The 17,207-nt window shown below is 31.6% G+C and overlaps 1 protein-coding gene across 1 annotated transcript in view; it reads right to left on the minus strand.

Moving 5' to 3' along the window:
* Positions 1–837: 837 nt before the first annotated feature.
* The window catches only part of LOC124363945 (inter-alpha-trypsin inhibitor heavy chain H4-like), a 55,440-nt gene continuing 39,070 nt past the window's right edge, over positions 838–17,207 (minus strand). The window contains exons 8-15 of the mRNA XM_046819219.1: positions 13,618–13,818; positions 12,264–12,408; positions 11,099–11,285; positions 8,182–8,374; positions 5,504–5,678; positions 5,256–5,413; positions 2,138–2,228; positions 838–1,058 (exon numbers count right to left, since the gene is read on the minus strand). Coding sequence (XP_046675175.1) covers positions 871–1,058; positions 2,138–2,228; positions 5,256–5,413; positions 5,504–5,678; positions 8,182–8,374; positions 11,099–11,285; positions 12,264–12,408; positions 13,618–13,818 — 1,338 coding nt within the window. The 3' untranslated portion in view covers positions 838–870. The remainder of the gene's footprint in view (positions 1,059–2,137; positions 2,229–5,255; positions 5,414–5,503; positions 5,679–8,181; positions 8,375–11,098; positions 11,286–12,263; positions 12,409–13,617; positions 13,819–17,207) is intronic.

Below are 17,207 nucleotides of genomic sequence, written 5' to 3' on the forward strand. Positions count from 1 at the left end.
GGATAGGTCACTTTGAAAACCTGCTGTAAGTCGTAACTAAACCATAACAAACAATGACTTTTAGCAGTAATTTGTCGGTATCACATGAAATACTCGTGAACATCTTTCTAATATTCAATTTCACTCGGAGTTAAATTTTCATGTTGGAAAATGATAAAACATGTCCCTTTTATAACTGTTGAAGAAAGGATTTCTGAAACCATCAGCGCCCCTAACAAACAGTTACAAGCTAAACCACCAATAATAAGCCACCAAGTGTTACTGATTTTTTGTTTCACTAAACGGTGGCAAATGTCCGAAAAAATCCTGTTTCCTTCACAATCCTTCCATCGTCAAAAATAAAATTCAAACAGAACACCGATAATTATAAATCACAATACCAAGGATAAAAGAGTTTTAGAATTGCATATCAAACAAAAATGCGTCAGAAAAATATGAGTTTACATAAGACATTACAATGTTAACAGCCCACATGGAAATTGGTTACAGAATTTGAAAAACTTAACTAAGTAATTTTAGTATGAAAAAAGTAAGTTAAGTCTAAGTTCCCAGTTTAAACTATGTTGAGACATTAATACTTTCTGAGATCACAGTGTTACCCACCTTGAGTTGATCACTCTGCATATTCAAGTATAATCGATTTTTCAAAATCGTTAATCTTATTTGAAATTGCCATATATACTGTGCTGCTGGTTTTCCAGATTACAGTACACATAACTGAAGATGAAATATAGATAACATTACCTACATGAATTATAACATGACCATTAATCTCAGTTAAGAGGACAAAAGTAGAAACTGTGGAGAGTGGAATGGTGAGGAAAAGATAGACAGACATGGCTTTGTTAATCAAAAGAGTGACCACCTAATTTATTCAAACAATAAAACTGTTTTAATTACATATACAAATAAGCTTAAAATAATTGTGCACTCAAGATTAAGTCCGGGAGGTGCAGATGTTCTTCCTGAGTTGGGCTGAGGCTGAGTGTAATTTACACTAATAGAAGGCTGATTTACTACCAGGTCAATTCCAACGCCATCTGAGTAAGACCAATCTCCTAAAATAACAAACAGATTAGAGTTAGTATTGGGAGACGGGGGTCTTAATGAATAGTAATACGATTCCATCAGCAACGTGGATTTTTGTGGTGTAGTGGTTGATAATCTTTTAACATTCAATTTCCATTTTATTAAACGTGTATAAATTGAGAATTTTATGAAATACTATTTAACTGGAAGGGTTGCACTGTAGATGTGTAATGTGAGGTATGCGAATGTTTTCACATCGATAGCTAGGTTGTAAAGGGGTGGACTGTGTTGTGGTATTTTAAATTACAAGGTTTAAAGAAACATTCATGTCATTTGACGTGACTAGTGTATACGTTTATAACACAATTATAATTCAGGAAATAGAAATGTAATGTAATAGTCCAAAAGCTAATTTTCATTGCATAATGGCATAACCTGATGTTTCTTGAATGCGATAGAGGATTATCCTCAGATATAACTCTTCTATGTTTGTAGTGTTGTTGTCGAGGTGGAACAGGAAGGGTATAAGAAGGATTAAAAATATAAAATTATAATTTATTTATCATGCTGCATTTTTCTTAATTTAGCACAATTAAAACCAACCATCAACCACGCACATAAATGTTAAACGAACGTCCACTAACAAACCATATACATACCCTGAAAGTAGCCACTTTGTCTCTTTATTTAGTTTTCTGACGGTTTTATAACTATTATTTATTTGTTAGACAGTCGGTATGACGAACCGTCAAGAAAAGACTTATTCGTGAGAAGTGATTTAAAACTGAGAATATAAATTAGTTAATCAATATAGATGTAAGTAAAACTCCAACTGACAAATTAATTTACAATAAGTAAAAAATATTCCTTCTTGGTGTTTACGTACAATATCCATAAAGAGAACATTTTGATTTTAAGTGCCAACATTGTTGTAATTAGATTGAAGAATAGAAACATGCACACTGAGTCCCTCTGTCTGACTGTCTGTCAGGCAGCATGATTACAGTTGTACATCTGTACGTAGCACTCATACAATAATCGTACAATAACAATGTGTATTGTCTGGAGAACTATAACTAGTTAATACTGTTCACTATTTGTATCTTACCAGCTTTGACTGGAACCGTGTCTACGACAACTTCTTCTTGTTCATCAGGTTTGGCCACAACCACAGATGTAACGGGAGTAGCAAGAGAGTACTGAAAAATGCCGAAGATAGTTCAAAGTTCAAAAAATCTGTATTCAATAATATTGTATTACATGCATTTATACATGGGGTGGTTGGTTTGAGAAAGGTTTGTTTTAAAACATGCGTTGCGTGATAGACAATCTTATAGGTGGTGTTGCACTAAATGCTTTCGCACAAAATAAAACACTATTTGCATCGTGCAATAAAAGAGGAAATGTTGACATTGAGTGGTTTTTGTTAATATGAAAATAACAAGATTTGTTTTAAACATACTACTAAGAATGAGACCTTGTCATTATTTTTTAGATTTAAATACTAAAAAAGTAAATGTCGAAAAAAATAATTTACAGATTCTTTCTTAATACCATTATATACCATTGAGGTACATCTCTCAATGTATTATTAACCTATCACTGATTAGTATAATTTATACTTAGCTCCTAGGTTACTATAAAGTTAAACTTATGATTGCTTTGCCAGCGTGTTAATACGAGGTGTGTTAAGTCATTGTTAGTTAAGTTTCTGTTAGTTTTTCTACTACAGCCTTGTTTTTTACAGTTTTTAATTCATAATTGTACATGCTTTGGAAACTTTTATTGTGAATTATTATATTTATTTTAAATTCCGCACACGACAGAAGAATTTTTACAAATTTTAATCGTGAATGTTTTCAGAACTACAGAGCTGCAGCGTATGTCTACGCTGAACGCTATCCAGTCAGAGAACCTCAAGCGAATCGCCTTTCAAAGACTTGTTTGTCATATGTGTGAAAAAGGACAGATGCAACCAAACAAAAATAATGGAAAGAAATTTTGGCCGCTGTTTAACTCAATCCAACTGACTCTTCCAGGAGAGTTACTATTGATTCAGGTGTGAGCTAAAGGTAAGTGTTGAGGATCTTCAAAGACGATAAAATGCACCCATACAGGTTATTGCTACACCAAGAGTTGCATGTGATGACTACCTTCATAAAATACATTTTTATTTGTGGGCTAGAGAAATTTGTCAAGAAAATGAACACTTCTTTCGTAATGTACTGTGGTGTGATTAGGCAACTTTCCGCACCAGCTGCGAAGTGAACTGCTATAACATGAGGTATTTGCCCTTCGAGAACCCACACTGGATGCGGGAGGTTGATAATCTGAGGTACTGGACTTTGAATACCTGGTGAGGCATTGTTGCTAGCAGAATCCTAGGTTCTTCTTCGCAGAACACCTCGTTGCAGACTTACAACAACATTTTGATTAATCACTCGCCTAACGTATTGATAAATTTGGCTGAGAAGACTTGGAAAATATGTGATTGGATTCATGCACGATAGGACACTACCTTATTACGCCATCAACGTTAGACAAAGTCTCTCAACGAACGATATCCTGGAAGATCTGAAGAGGTGGTCTTGTCAAATATCCTCCAATGTACATGCCTCCTGATCCGACATGCCTGGATTTATATCTATGGGGTAGGTTGAAATACAAAAGGTTTATACCAGAATTACAAAATTGTTTTCAACCCATTTCTTTTTAAAAGATTAATAGATTGTATAGTAAATTATAAAAGATATTCTATTTTTAATTAGATAATACAATTTATTCAGTAAAACTTTGTTAGATCTTAAACTAATAATTTTCTCTACTCTAATATTACTACTTACTTTATTTTTAATGGATAAAAGAAATATATATATATATATATATATATATATATATATATATATATATTATAATTTCACATACCTTTCTCGTTTTAGAAAGATAAATTATTTAGAATGAGCAGTAATGAAAAATCTTGGAACATTGGAAAAACGTTTTACTATCACTGGTAAATAAAGATACATATTGGGAAATCTGTATTTATTTACCAGTGATAGTTTTGTTTTTGTTTTAAATGAATTATTTACAAGCCAGTGACTTTTTATTAATTGTAGTTAATGGTTTTAAGGGAAAGTGGTTAAAAATTTTTATAGGTATTCCGGTAATCGAACCAGTGACCTGTCAGTTACAGAGCGGAAGCCGTAGGTAAATGATTAAAAACGTACTGCAACAAAGCACTAACACGCGAATATAAAATTTAAATGTAACAATAAAATAATTCACTGACACATCGATTAAGAGATGTATGAAAACGTAAATATAAGATGAGATACACTGTGTTATATTCATATATTAATTTAAGATTGTATTTTCTTTTCTTTTTGATTAGTAAAACATTCAAAGAAATGTTACGATTACAAGTATTGATAACAGGTCATATTTATATAAAGATTGTAAGGCCTGATCCATAGATTAAATTGGTATGATTTATATGTGTTTTCCACTAATTACGTTTGGCCTTCTTCTGAAGTGTAGTAGGTTTATACTGAAATTTTAATCACAAAAAAATGTAACTTGTGTACTACACTTATACCACAATCCAGAATTTAATTTAACCTATAGTCTACTTTTTTGGATGTAATAATAGTTTAGTTTATTGACCAAATCTTTTTTAGCAATATTAAAACTGGTTCTTACTCTACAAACATGACCTGTATTTGGCAAGATTTGTTTTGCAAGATATAAATGTATCAAATCAATATTTATTCATTTATTTTATGTATAGGATATTTTTTAATCTGCATTTGCATTGTCAGGGGGAGGAGTCGCAGGTGTTGTCATGTCGCCTTGGAAGTAGATTCGTAATTAGTACAGTAATAGCTTCTTTCACTCAAAGGGCGCAGGCAGGGGATGGTACTCTTTATGTCAACATTAAGTGATACTCCCTCTGAGTTCACCACCGGAGTAAAATTAAACTTATCAATCAACCCATTACAATTTTGAATTTGCTTTTAGTTATATGCCTCTTCTGAACATCATTACGTTGTCTAGAATTAAGTAACACGTTGGTTTTTGCTATACACAGTGTAGGTATAAACTAACTTGTAAAATCCTCACAGGGTTGGATTGTAACATACTTTATATAGTAGCACAGTGCTCCTTTAAGAGTTAAACTAATTCATGAAGAGCATTTTAATAAGCTTTCTAAAATAGTGTGTACATACCTTCAATGATAACTCACTGGCTTTATCTAAGGTTTGATTTTTCTCATCTCCATCAAGTGTGTCGGCTTCATCCAATAACTGATGAATAGTTACGTGAGCCCATGCCTTCTCAAAATAACTCTCAGGTTCTGATTCAATAGAACGACGGATTCTGTTGCCTATACAATTAAAAATTAACATTCATTGTGTGTAAAATACTTACTTATTGTAAAGATCAATGTAGTAATTTATAGACCGTAATTACTGACCTTTTGGATTGTAGATTATTGGATAATTAATTACTCCACGAGCTGAAATACCATTCACTTCGCCAAGTTTGTCACTTCTTTTTACTTTGCCTTTTCTTATCTTGCCGCAAACAACAATTTCTGATCCTTTGGTAAACATGGGGAATCTCGTTATGGTATTTGTAGAACTGTCAACCTAAAATTATAATAATATAACTTTTATTCAAGTCAGTTCACTCCAACTTTGTTTACAAGAATATAGTATATGCACAATAAATAAACCATCTAAAACAATGCATTCACTTATTGCCGAAACTAATAAATCATGTAGCACAGAACAGTTGTGTAATTAGTATTAGTACGGTTGTGATAAATTAATTAAAGGGCCTTCTTTTTATATTCGTGTCATTGGTTGTTTGAAAATGAAACAGCTGTCGGTAAGATTTTTAAAGTGTAATACACAATTCGGTCAGGTTTTATAAATAATAAACAAGTATTATTAAAAAATAAAAATAAATTCCTCCTTTTTATTTAACGTGTGGTTATTGTCTTAAGATATAAGTGATAAAAAGAAACGTGATTCTATTCCTTCCGTTCTCAATTTTCTTTTTTCAATTCCCAAACAATAATTGTAGTATACATGTATACCGTACCACACTTATAGATGTGCAGTTAAACTAGGATAATTTCAACAATTTGAATAGAAAGTTTAGAATACAATGAATTTTTATCCCAGCCTCTTGATACTCGTGCCAGGATTCTTTGAGCTGGCATGCAAAATTTCAAATCTATAACTCATTTCAATTTCAGGATATCTTACGAACGAACATACAGAAAAAGATGTTACATCCACACGAACTACAAAAGATATTCCATGACTAGTCATAAACTATAATAAAACCCACTCTTGTCTATGTAGTAATGAAGAACAAATAATAGAGAGAGAATAATTTTTGACAACAATTTTTTTTTATTTCTCCTGCCCTGTTTTAGACCTCTTCCACCAGGGCAGGCCCAAAACGTTTCACACATTATTATACATAAAGTTGTGGCTTAATACGCTATTATCATTACAACAGTTGCAATCACATTCTCTTTGCGCCAAAAAGTAAGAACACTCAAATATTTACATTCTTAAATGTTAATTTGTATTAATAAATATATTCATTATGTTATGTTTTGTACTTACAATGCAACAAAGAACAAGTATACAGAGATGCTTTGTTTACCATTGGTTTGATTTATAACACATAAAAACATTAACAATAAATTATTTTCTAATAATATTTGTTGTCTACATAAAAGAAACTGCATTGCTCTTTAGGAAATATACTGCTTTCACTTTCTAAACGATTATTAACTAATATAAATATGTACATACCATATGCCATTACAGTTATGTTTTTACAATAACATATCTTTCTAGTAATAATTTTTTCAACTGTTTCTTAAATTGTAATTGATTGCTTTCTTTTATTGAATTGTCTAACATGTTCATCAGCCTAATTGATTGTACGTGGAAAGATTTTGTATAAATAATAGTACGATGAATTGGCAACTGAATCATTACATTACTAAATCTAGTTCTTCTTAGATGCACATTGTACATTCGTGTGTATCTCTCATACAGGTATGTAGGTTTTTTACTATCTAACACTTTGTACATCATTGACAATATGCTATATTCCTTGCGCTCTCTCATTTTTAGCCAGCCCAGTTCCCTGTAATATCTAGTAACATGATCATCTAATCTAAGGTTAAAAATATATCCGATGCAAGCGTTCTGAGCTCTTTGTAAATTATTTATCATTTCTACATTTATATCACAGTAAGCAGCAATTACATAGTCCAAGAGGGGAAATACCAAGGATGTTACCAGCATCTTTCTGATATAAAACGGAGGTTCAAAACAGAGATTTCTAAATCGATACAAACATTTATATATTTTCTTATGTATATAATTAACCTGGTCAGACCAAGTGAGGGAGGAGTTAATTCTAAGGCCAAGATTTGTTATTTTATTTACATATTCTACTACTACACCATTTATTATGATAGGTAATACTGCATTATAATCTAGTTTGTTAGTATACGTGGTGTCCCAAAAATAATGGGTTTAGGTACATTTTTAAATTTTTAGGCTTAATCCATGGTCTTATTAATCCAACTCTGCTCTGATTATCTATACCACAAAAATACTTATTTAATTCATTGAGATTTATATTAGTTTTGGCTTCAGGAAGTGTGACATGTTTAACTTATGCAAATGACAATGTAATATAAGGAAATTAAACTTGTGCAAATAAAAAACATACTCCCCTCACCATCTCTCAATTGAATACTTTACAAATTCCATATGCTTATTTTGAGCCATGTTTCTAAAGGCATTAGACAAGATACTTTTCTTTAAATGTTACTTTTAATGCCTACAGTACCGTCCAATTTTTTCTGTTTTCAAGAAAGGTATCTCGTGTGTAAATAGCTTTTAATACAGTCAACAGTATTGCAAGTTTACACCGTTGCATACACTTCAATGTTTCACATTAAATATTCAAATTAAAATCAAACTTATATTTGTGTTTATTTTTATCTTATTTAATTTATGTGCATAAGGTAAGAAATGAGGCAGCAAAATTTTAGTGACCAAGAATAAAACTTACTGATTAGAAATTTACGAATATAATCCTACAATATCTTACCCGTTCAGGTGAGAAGTTGAAATTTATGTCAGTAACAAGGGGCGATCCAATGCTCTTATAAAAGTCTCTCAGTTGCGAAGCAGCGTCTGAAGCTTCGTATATGGCCTGGGCAGTGCCATTGTTGAATCGTGCCAGTTTACGTAGAAACTCCATTTCAGCATCATAGCCAAAGCCTAGGGCGTGAATGGAACTTCTGAAATCAATTATATGAATATAAAGAAATGCCAGTTTTCTTGTTGCCAACAACTTCTGGTTAGATTACAAATTACAATAGAGCAGTAAATATTCCATATAGACAGTCCCTGGGGGTGAAGCAAAATATTCATTTATCATTATCATTATCACTTATCACTTATCATTTCGAGTGGAACGCGTTAAACATAACTAACCATAGTGAAATGAATAACCCTTGCTGAGCAGTCCCATATAATCTATATTAATTTAAAACGTTCGCCATAAATTTGATAGGAAATATACGACTTCAATGGGTAATTTAGAGGGGTTGTTTGAAAATGTATCACTAGCTGATTGGAGTGACGGCTGGTATCAACGTTCAGTTGTGTTAAATTTGATATAATTCAAATTTCTTACTGTCATATGAAACACATTGCTTTAACTATATTTAAAACAGATATGTAGCTAATCGATTATGAAAAGAGATCTTCTAGAATAGTGAACTTAAAAATTGTCTCATAGAATCAAACTTTGAGAATAGCTTAAAAATATTGTTGTGAAGTTTTCGATATGGCATAGAAATATATTTAAATGTTCACAAGGATAGGTCTTGTGGGGAGACAATTAATTTGAGTTGTTCTATTCTCACTTCCCCGTCCCAATCAATACAATGGGATATTGGAAAGTGGTGTGTTGATCGATATATAATTTTGTATCAGGTTAGAATACAATATACTATCTTCAGTCAACAGCCGCTCGTCGCGCTCATAGAAGATTAAGGTGAGTTCGAAATCTTCGTTGTTTGAAATATCCTTGTTTCGATATTGTTTATTTATTGGGTTCTATTGCGTCCTTGTAATAAACATAAAACATGAAAGCTACGAGTAAAATTTCCCAAAGTTGATTCTTTCAAACAACCCCCACGGTGAAAAATCTACCAGTGCGTGGCAGTTTCTACGACCTACTTGACCGATTGCCTCTTCCTACTCTTTGTGTCTCAAACATACACTGTCTAACTATCCGATCAGATATTCCATAACTGAAGTGGTGTGAAATCTTATAGTAAGCATCATGATACTCAAGAGCTGCTATAATTTCCACTTTATTATCATAGGCACAATCAGGCAATGTTCAAAAATTATAAAAATCCGTTTTTGAATAACAGAAAACTTATTAAGAGTAAAATATTAAAGATTAAACATTAACTACATTATCTTGTTTTATATCTCCTTATATCCAGAATTATTATTTTATATGTTCCAGCCCTTAAAACATCATTGAAATTATTAAATTCAACTATCAGCTGCCGAACAAACGCTAGTTCAAAATTCAAATGCTACAATTCCAAACTTTTTATTTTTACTTTATATTCAACCAATTAGTGCAAAATAATATTTTTTAATGAAAATATTTTCGTTTTTATTTGAAATATTTGTTTTTGGGATCCTATCCGGGGATCAAACCAATGGTATTATGAAAACCTTTCTTCATAAAAGAACCAAACATATACTTTTACCTGATTTTGCATATTATAGTTAATAAAGTTAATAAACACACTTAGGTTTAAAGGAATATTAAAGGATTTATATGAAGTCTTTTTCTTCTATCGTTTATATATATATATATATATATATATATATATATATATATATATATATATATAACGTGTTCTTCACACGTTAAATGTTATTGAAATTTTTTTTGATTAAGATTATGCGGTATATCTGCTTTTCATATTCTGAATCTAGCTTTGTAAGTTTAACTTTGAATATCTGCGAAACTGTTATCTTACTGTTCATTATCTTTAATATGTTAAAAAAGCTAGTTTGTAGAATCTTTATTACTTGATTTTCTTGTCTATTTAGTGCAAGTTTCCAATCATGGTACAACTTTTACTGCACATAGTTTAACAGTATATTGTCATTGATGAAATACGTTGCGTCATATGGTTTAAATTAAACTTCCCTAAAATTTATTTATGCTTTTATTGAAATCGTGATAAATATCATGCCGGATAATTATCTGTATCAAATTTGACATGTATATTAATTCTCATTACAAACTGAATTTTCCTTATTAATATTTTATAATATTTCCAATAGTGCAGCTAAGTTTTAAAGCTTCTCATTCATTATTATTATTTCACAACCTCTGTACAACTTCAATTTCACATCGTTTAGTGGCATAGTTATCATTGATGACAATTATATTGGCCAAGTCCACACCTTGCTACCTAGTTTCAATATATACTTGTAAGTGCTCAGCACTCCCCGACCCGTGTCTCTCAGAAATGTATTCTATATTTCACCTAATAAAGAAAATAAAACCTTATTTGTACACATATTTGTAAAGACACATAATTTTATTCAAACTAGATCTGGTTGGCGTATAATATAGTTTCATGGCAAAATCGGTATCCAGACTTTTTAATAATAGTCGAGGTTTTGCCACCAGTTGTGTCGTAATTGAAAAGGGTATGTACTTGTTAACTAGATAAAATGACACAGTATAGAGAGTATGGCGGTTATCGCGAGGTAAACGAATCGAGCAACGTCGAGAAATGCTGTTGTTTGGATGGTGACCGCTGAGCGATTTTGACGTCTTCCTGGCCATTATCGGTGGTTCGGAAGTCACCTTTAAGCCATTCGTCCCCAGTATAAGTGTTAGAGAGTGCTTCTTAGGCTTAATTTTTCACAAGTAATTCTTTACTTTATTACTTACTCTATTTTTTAAACTCACTAACCTGTGATGGTTTTCAGCTGTAACTTTACTGACAATGACGTCGTGGTCGGTCTCCTCATCGGTAGGCTGACCATCGGTTAGAAAAACTATGATGGGCACAGGCGGTATTGTTCCGTTACGGACCCAGTAATCGGAGCCGATATTCATAAGCTCCAATCCCGTTCGTAGTCCTCTAATTATATTCGTGCCTAGAAGCAAGGAAGAGCAACATAAAATATAATCTCAAGATACAGTACAAAGTAATCAATAATATATACTTGATGGGAATCAATTAATAATATGCTATTAATACATTAAGTCATATTTTGTAAAGCCAATTATCACAATACACCAGGTTTTTAAATATAGTGTTGTGTTATCTTTTTTGTGAACAGTTGCCATCTGTTTATGTAGGCCTACTTGAGTAGTTTATTGTAATATTCTTGGTTTGGTGTGTTATTATTTTTTTACTTTTCTTTTCTTTTCTTTAAAATAACTGTTACGTTTGTTTACTCGTTAGAAAAAAAAATAGTGTTGTTATATCTTATTGACATTAGGTCATCCAAAGCCGACGATTATAACAGATCTTCACTGTGCTGTGAAAATTGTTATGTGACTGCATTTGAATAAGACAGTAGAAAAACAATTAAAACACCTGAAAAAATATATTGCGATGTCTTGATGCTCAATAAAGCACTTTTTCATTTCGCCATTTGTTTTTATTTAGGTGATTATCTGGATAACTACTCTTTTCAATATATCAAAACTTCTATTTTCTGCTAGTCTTTCGATATATCGAAGGATCGATATTAACTTCAGATGCTTGTCACCTCTATGTGACAAGACTTAAAGCAGTGAGTGAATAATACTTGTTTTCCAATTTCTAATGATCTTTCCAGTACCCAGAGACTTTTGTTGATTAAACGGTTTACTGCTCTAAAAACTAAAGAATTCAATAGTTTGTAACATCTGTAGATTTATTTCAATGTACCATCTATTCCTACAGCATTAGGTTATATTAACCTTTTAATCAAATAATAGTCCAATAATAGTATAGGAGTATAAAGAAAATATGCTTTTAAGGACGACAGAGAAAACAACTTTTAGCCACTTATTAAGATTGTAGCTCTAAGTCCCGAAATTCTCTTGCAGTTCTGTTTTAAGAACTAAAACACAACATAACCAACCTCCTGAATCCGAGAAGTCGCGCAGGAATTGTTGAGCATTTGCTATGTTTTCAAATGAGGATTCAACAATATATCCAACTTCGCCCTGATTAACCTTTGAGTTTAATTCGTCCGCCATGAATACCCCATCCTTTGGCGACCAAACCTGGAAGATTGTTAATCAGTTATCAAATTATTATTATTGAATTGCATATAAATATAAACTACCTGACTATTAACTCAATGCCATGAAATTCAGTTCAGTGATAAATTAAATTTACAGCTTAAAGATTGACTGATAATTAAATATATTAATAAGCATGGAAAGGTTAATTTATTAAATAAATTTACATGGCACATCTGTAATTCTGATTTTCTTCAAATGTTAAGTCTAAAACTCAACTTTAAAGTAATTACAATAATATTTTAATGGTAAATGGAGATGTTATCCATCAATGATATATCGATGGTTTATCAATCCAGGGACCTCTATTAATATAAAAGGTTATATATAACAGATTACTGTGATCATCACTGATTGATTATTCAATATGTTGAGTGAATTTGTTGTCAATATTCGTCTGACTAAATTATTAAAACCTCTACGATCTTAGACGAACAATTCCGCCCCTTAAAATTGTACAATCTTAAACTCTATTCAGTCTTTTTCCCTATAGTCTGCGTAAACTGTTTGAATTAATTCTAACTTTGCCCATTGCTTAAGAAATAAAACTTATTATTTGTTAACGTGCAGATTGGTTAGGACTATATTTTGATTCAGGATGCAAGTATGTAGCTTTGATTAAGGTTGAAAAAATCAGCAACTACCAGCATATGGTTGCTTTGAAATTAAAAAAATATTCTCTATAAATGAATAAAACTTATGGTAAATGTAATAAATAAAAAATAAATATTAACAAGTAAAATATTAACAGATACCTCATTACTATCCAGCTAACAAAATATATATGAATGTCATATTAAAATCTTCAAAAGAAAATAAAACCTCAAATTTCAACAAACATATATTTAAAAATAAAAACGAAAGTAATGGTGAAGGAAACAAAAATGCACTCATTAAAATTCTTTCGATATAAAAAAGTACACACACACACACACACACACACACACACTCTCTCTCTCTCTCTCTCTCTCTCTCTCCTGGAAAGGTTGTTGTTGGAGACGTTATAAGATTAGAAAATATACAAGCACAATTTAGAACAAAACCCTTACGTCTTAATTTTATTGTATACTATAGAAATATTTGAATACAAAAAGAAAATTTGTATAGTTCCTAATAGCTCATAATGTATTCATTCGAAACCAATTGTTTGTATGAGTATAATATTTTGAAATTGCTAAAGCAGTACTTTACCTTTACATCGGAGTTAAATATAACAATACTGAAGTAATCCGTGGGTTGGAGTTCTGAAATAATTTGAATCATAGCATCTTTGAGCTGTTCTGTTTTCTTGGGAAGCATAGAGCCACTGTAGTCCAATATGAACACAATGTACTTATTTAGTTGTGTCAAAGTGTCTGGGGCGAAAAAGTTTATAAAATATTCTTGATCACTCTGGAACACAAAAGTAATAATCAAACAATAATCGATAGACTGAAAAAACAAAACAGGACTACAATAATAGTTCTCCTAAAACATTTACATTGATCATATGAAAGTAGTTAAAAATAAAGATAACGGATATAAGTTTCCAACATATACAATATACTTTTATTGCCAGAAACAATTTTAACATTGCATAGCATGCGTCACATAATAATAATTGTATATTCATTAAAATAATGAAATGTCTTATGCTAACGATTTAATTTTTAAAATATCGTAAACAATATCGATTTTAGTTAACAATAAAAGTTGTCAAGCAGTAAAATTAATATATAATAAAAATAATTTGGATGTCAGCGCCCCTGTACTACCGCACATTGAAGCTAGTGAGATGGTCCATGAATTCACCAACTGTATAAAAAGAATGAGACACTAAAAAGTGTCGCAATGTAATTTTGAACCGATTTAGATCATTTATTGATTTTATTTCTTCAGGGAGCCCATTTAGAAACTTTATGCCGGCTTGAGTAGGAAGTTGCTCGTATCTTCTCAATCTATGCTGAGCAGGTCTGACATTTTCTCGATACCTCGTATCGTAATTGTGAATGTCACGACCTCGAACCATTTGGCTCTTAAACCGACAATGGACAGTAGTCTCCAGTATATACAAACATGGCAATGTTAAAATTTTGAGCTCCCTAAATGAATTTCTACACGACTCTCTAAAGTTTAATTTAGCAATAATTCTAATAGCTCTCTTCTGTAAGACAAAAAGTCTGTGGAAGTCGCCATTTGAACAGCCACCCCACAATATAATACCGTAGGATAAATGTGGGTGGACCAAACCGTAATATGCAATTTTCATTATTTGATCTGAACAGTATTCGGCAAGACCTCTCAAGAGATAAATATTACTTGATAGTTTCGCACAAACACTGTCCACATGGTTCCTCCAAGTCAACCCTCTATCGAGGTATATTCCCAGGAGTTTCGTACAGTCAACTTCATCCAGGACCTTGTCGTCCAACATCACAGTAGGTCTGTACTGAAATGGTGCAGTGCTTCCACCAAAAACCATGTAATTTGTTTTCGAACAATTAAGTTTCAAGTTTATGTTTTCAAAGTATTGTGTACATACATTTAATTCTTCGTGAGCTTGAATTTCAACTTGAAATTTTGATTTGCATGTGAAAGAGAGAGTCGTGTCATCTGCATATTGGACTGCAGATGAATCTCCTTTATGAATCTTTGAGTTCAAGTTGTTTACGTACACCAGGAACAAAACTGGTCCGAGGATGGATCCCTGAGGGACCCCATATCTAAGACTGGTTGTACGTGAAAATGAATTTTGAACTGATACTTGTTGTTTTATATCGGAGAGGTATGACTGAAGCCACTTTAGCGGCAAACCTCTAATACCGTTACTGTGCAATTTGTTGAGTAGAATGGTATGATCCACACAATCGAAAGCCTTAGTCAAGTCAAGGAAAACGCTGAGCGTTACTGTTTTCTTGTCCAAGCCATCAACAATCAGCTCAATTAAGTGCGTGATTGCATCGATTGTGGATTTAACTTGTCTAAAGCCAAACTGATTTTTAGATAATATATTATTTTTCTCAAAAAAATCGAAGCAACTGGAAACTCGGGTCACAAGTAAGACTTATATGGGGGAAGGGCAGATGGGGCTATGAAAATCACACTTCTCTAGAAATCTTGAGATTGATTCTTAAGTTTTGATGTGTGTAGATGTTTTTGAAATAGGTTTCTAGAATCTATAACATTCTTGTAATTTAATTCTGACGCGAATCTTGAGTTCATCTACCTCTTAGTGCAGCGTCTGGAGTTAAACTCAACACTCACATTAATCAACATAGCAGTAACTGGTTCAGTTGAGAAAAGACAAGTCACATAATTACTTAAACATTTATATTATAACGTATAGATTAGAGGCTGAAAATGTCGAAAGAATAACTTTAAACTATTGTGGACAAAACTAATACTTGTGACATACCAATTTGGGTGATTTGAGTTACATTATGCCTCTGATTGTGAGTGCAATTACGATATTAAGTTATAAAAAGCTTCATAGTTTTCATGACTAATTGGTCCTCAAGCAAATTTTTGTTACACGAAGCAATAAGTACAAATTTGAAGTAACAAATGTCAATGGTTGCTTTCCAAATAGTGCATCAATGGTCCAGAAAACCCTACGATATTTCAAACGTATATTGTATTTATAGCAGCAAAGTTCAAAAAATGCAAAAATAATCTTTAGAGTACGAGATTGATACAAACTAACTTGGCTTCAAAATGAGTAAAATTCAATACTAAGATCGTTCAAAGATAGTGCTACATTTTTATCGGTTCTAACAAAAACCTACAGTTGTTTCAACTTGAATATTTTAATGTTCACTGATTAAAAAAATTGACAACTGAAATGGAAATATTAATATGAATCTCCTGAAAACAAAGGTGATAAAATAAAAATGAAATAAAAAACCTTACTTAGTAAATAAATAAAAAACACTAAGTTTTAAGCAATCGAGGTAGAGAAGTAGAAATCTTGTAGCAAGCTTATCTGTACTTATTTTATAGAATAATGATAAAAAGTTTTCATCTTCATGTAAAGAGGCCACCATCTTACTCTTAAAATTGTCACAACTGCAAAGAGGTTTTGTTAAGAGGCAGATGTTATTGTTATAAATAAGCACAGTGTACGATAATGTAAGGTTCTGAAATTTATTCTGACATTCAAGCAAAAAAACTTAAGATTGAAATAATTAAATGGTATTTTTATTGTATACAAAGATTACCCTACTCAATTAATAATTAGGTGTATGCAACAGGTCAACGGAACAATTTCTTGATAATGTAAGATTTTTAACATTTGGGATAAGAACTTTAGATTGCAGGTTTATATTATCAGCCTGTGAAGTTAAGTGCATAGTGTGTGGCCTCAAGACCTTTGCTGAAATCAAAGGTTACAAAATCAAGGCCAAGGTTCCAGGTGTCGATGTCCCGGATTATATTCTCAGTCTTCACAATGTCACGGGATTTTCCTTCTTTGGTAAGGACGAATCCTGGTATCCTTATCCTGATTCTTACTAATAATGACAGAGGATTTAAACTTCTTTGATAAGCATCTACAAGGCATTGTTTTCTGGTATCTGTTCACTTTGTAAGCCCTATTGTAACTTTGTTAAAAAATATTTATAACTGGTGTGGATATCTAAATAATGGTTATTATAAAATATTTGTTCACATTATAATAATATTTTACTACATTATAGAAATTAGAAGTAACTAAACTAATGCTTTGTTTAATTTGTGCCTTACTAAAACACAAAATTGATTATATATATATATTTTATATTATATATTTCATATATAAATATAAT

This window comes from Homalodisca vitripennis, chromosome 1 (assembly GCF_021130785.1).
Source record: "Homalodisca vitripennis isolate AUS2020 chromosome 1, UT_GWSS_2.1, whole genome shotgun sequence".
NCBI lineage: Eukaryota > Metazoa > Arthropoda > Insecta > Hemiptera > Cicadellidae > Homalodisca > Homalodisca vitripennis.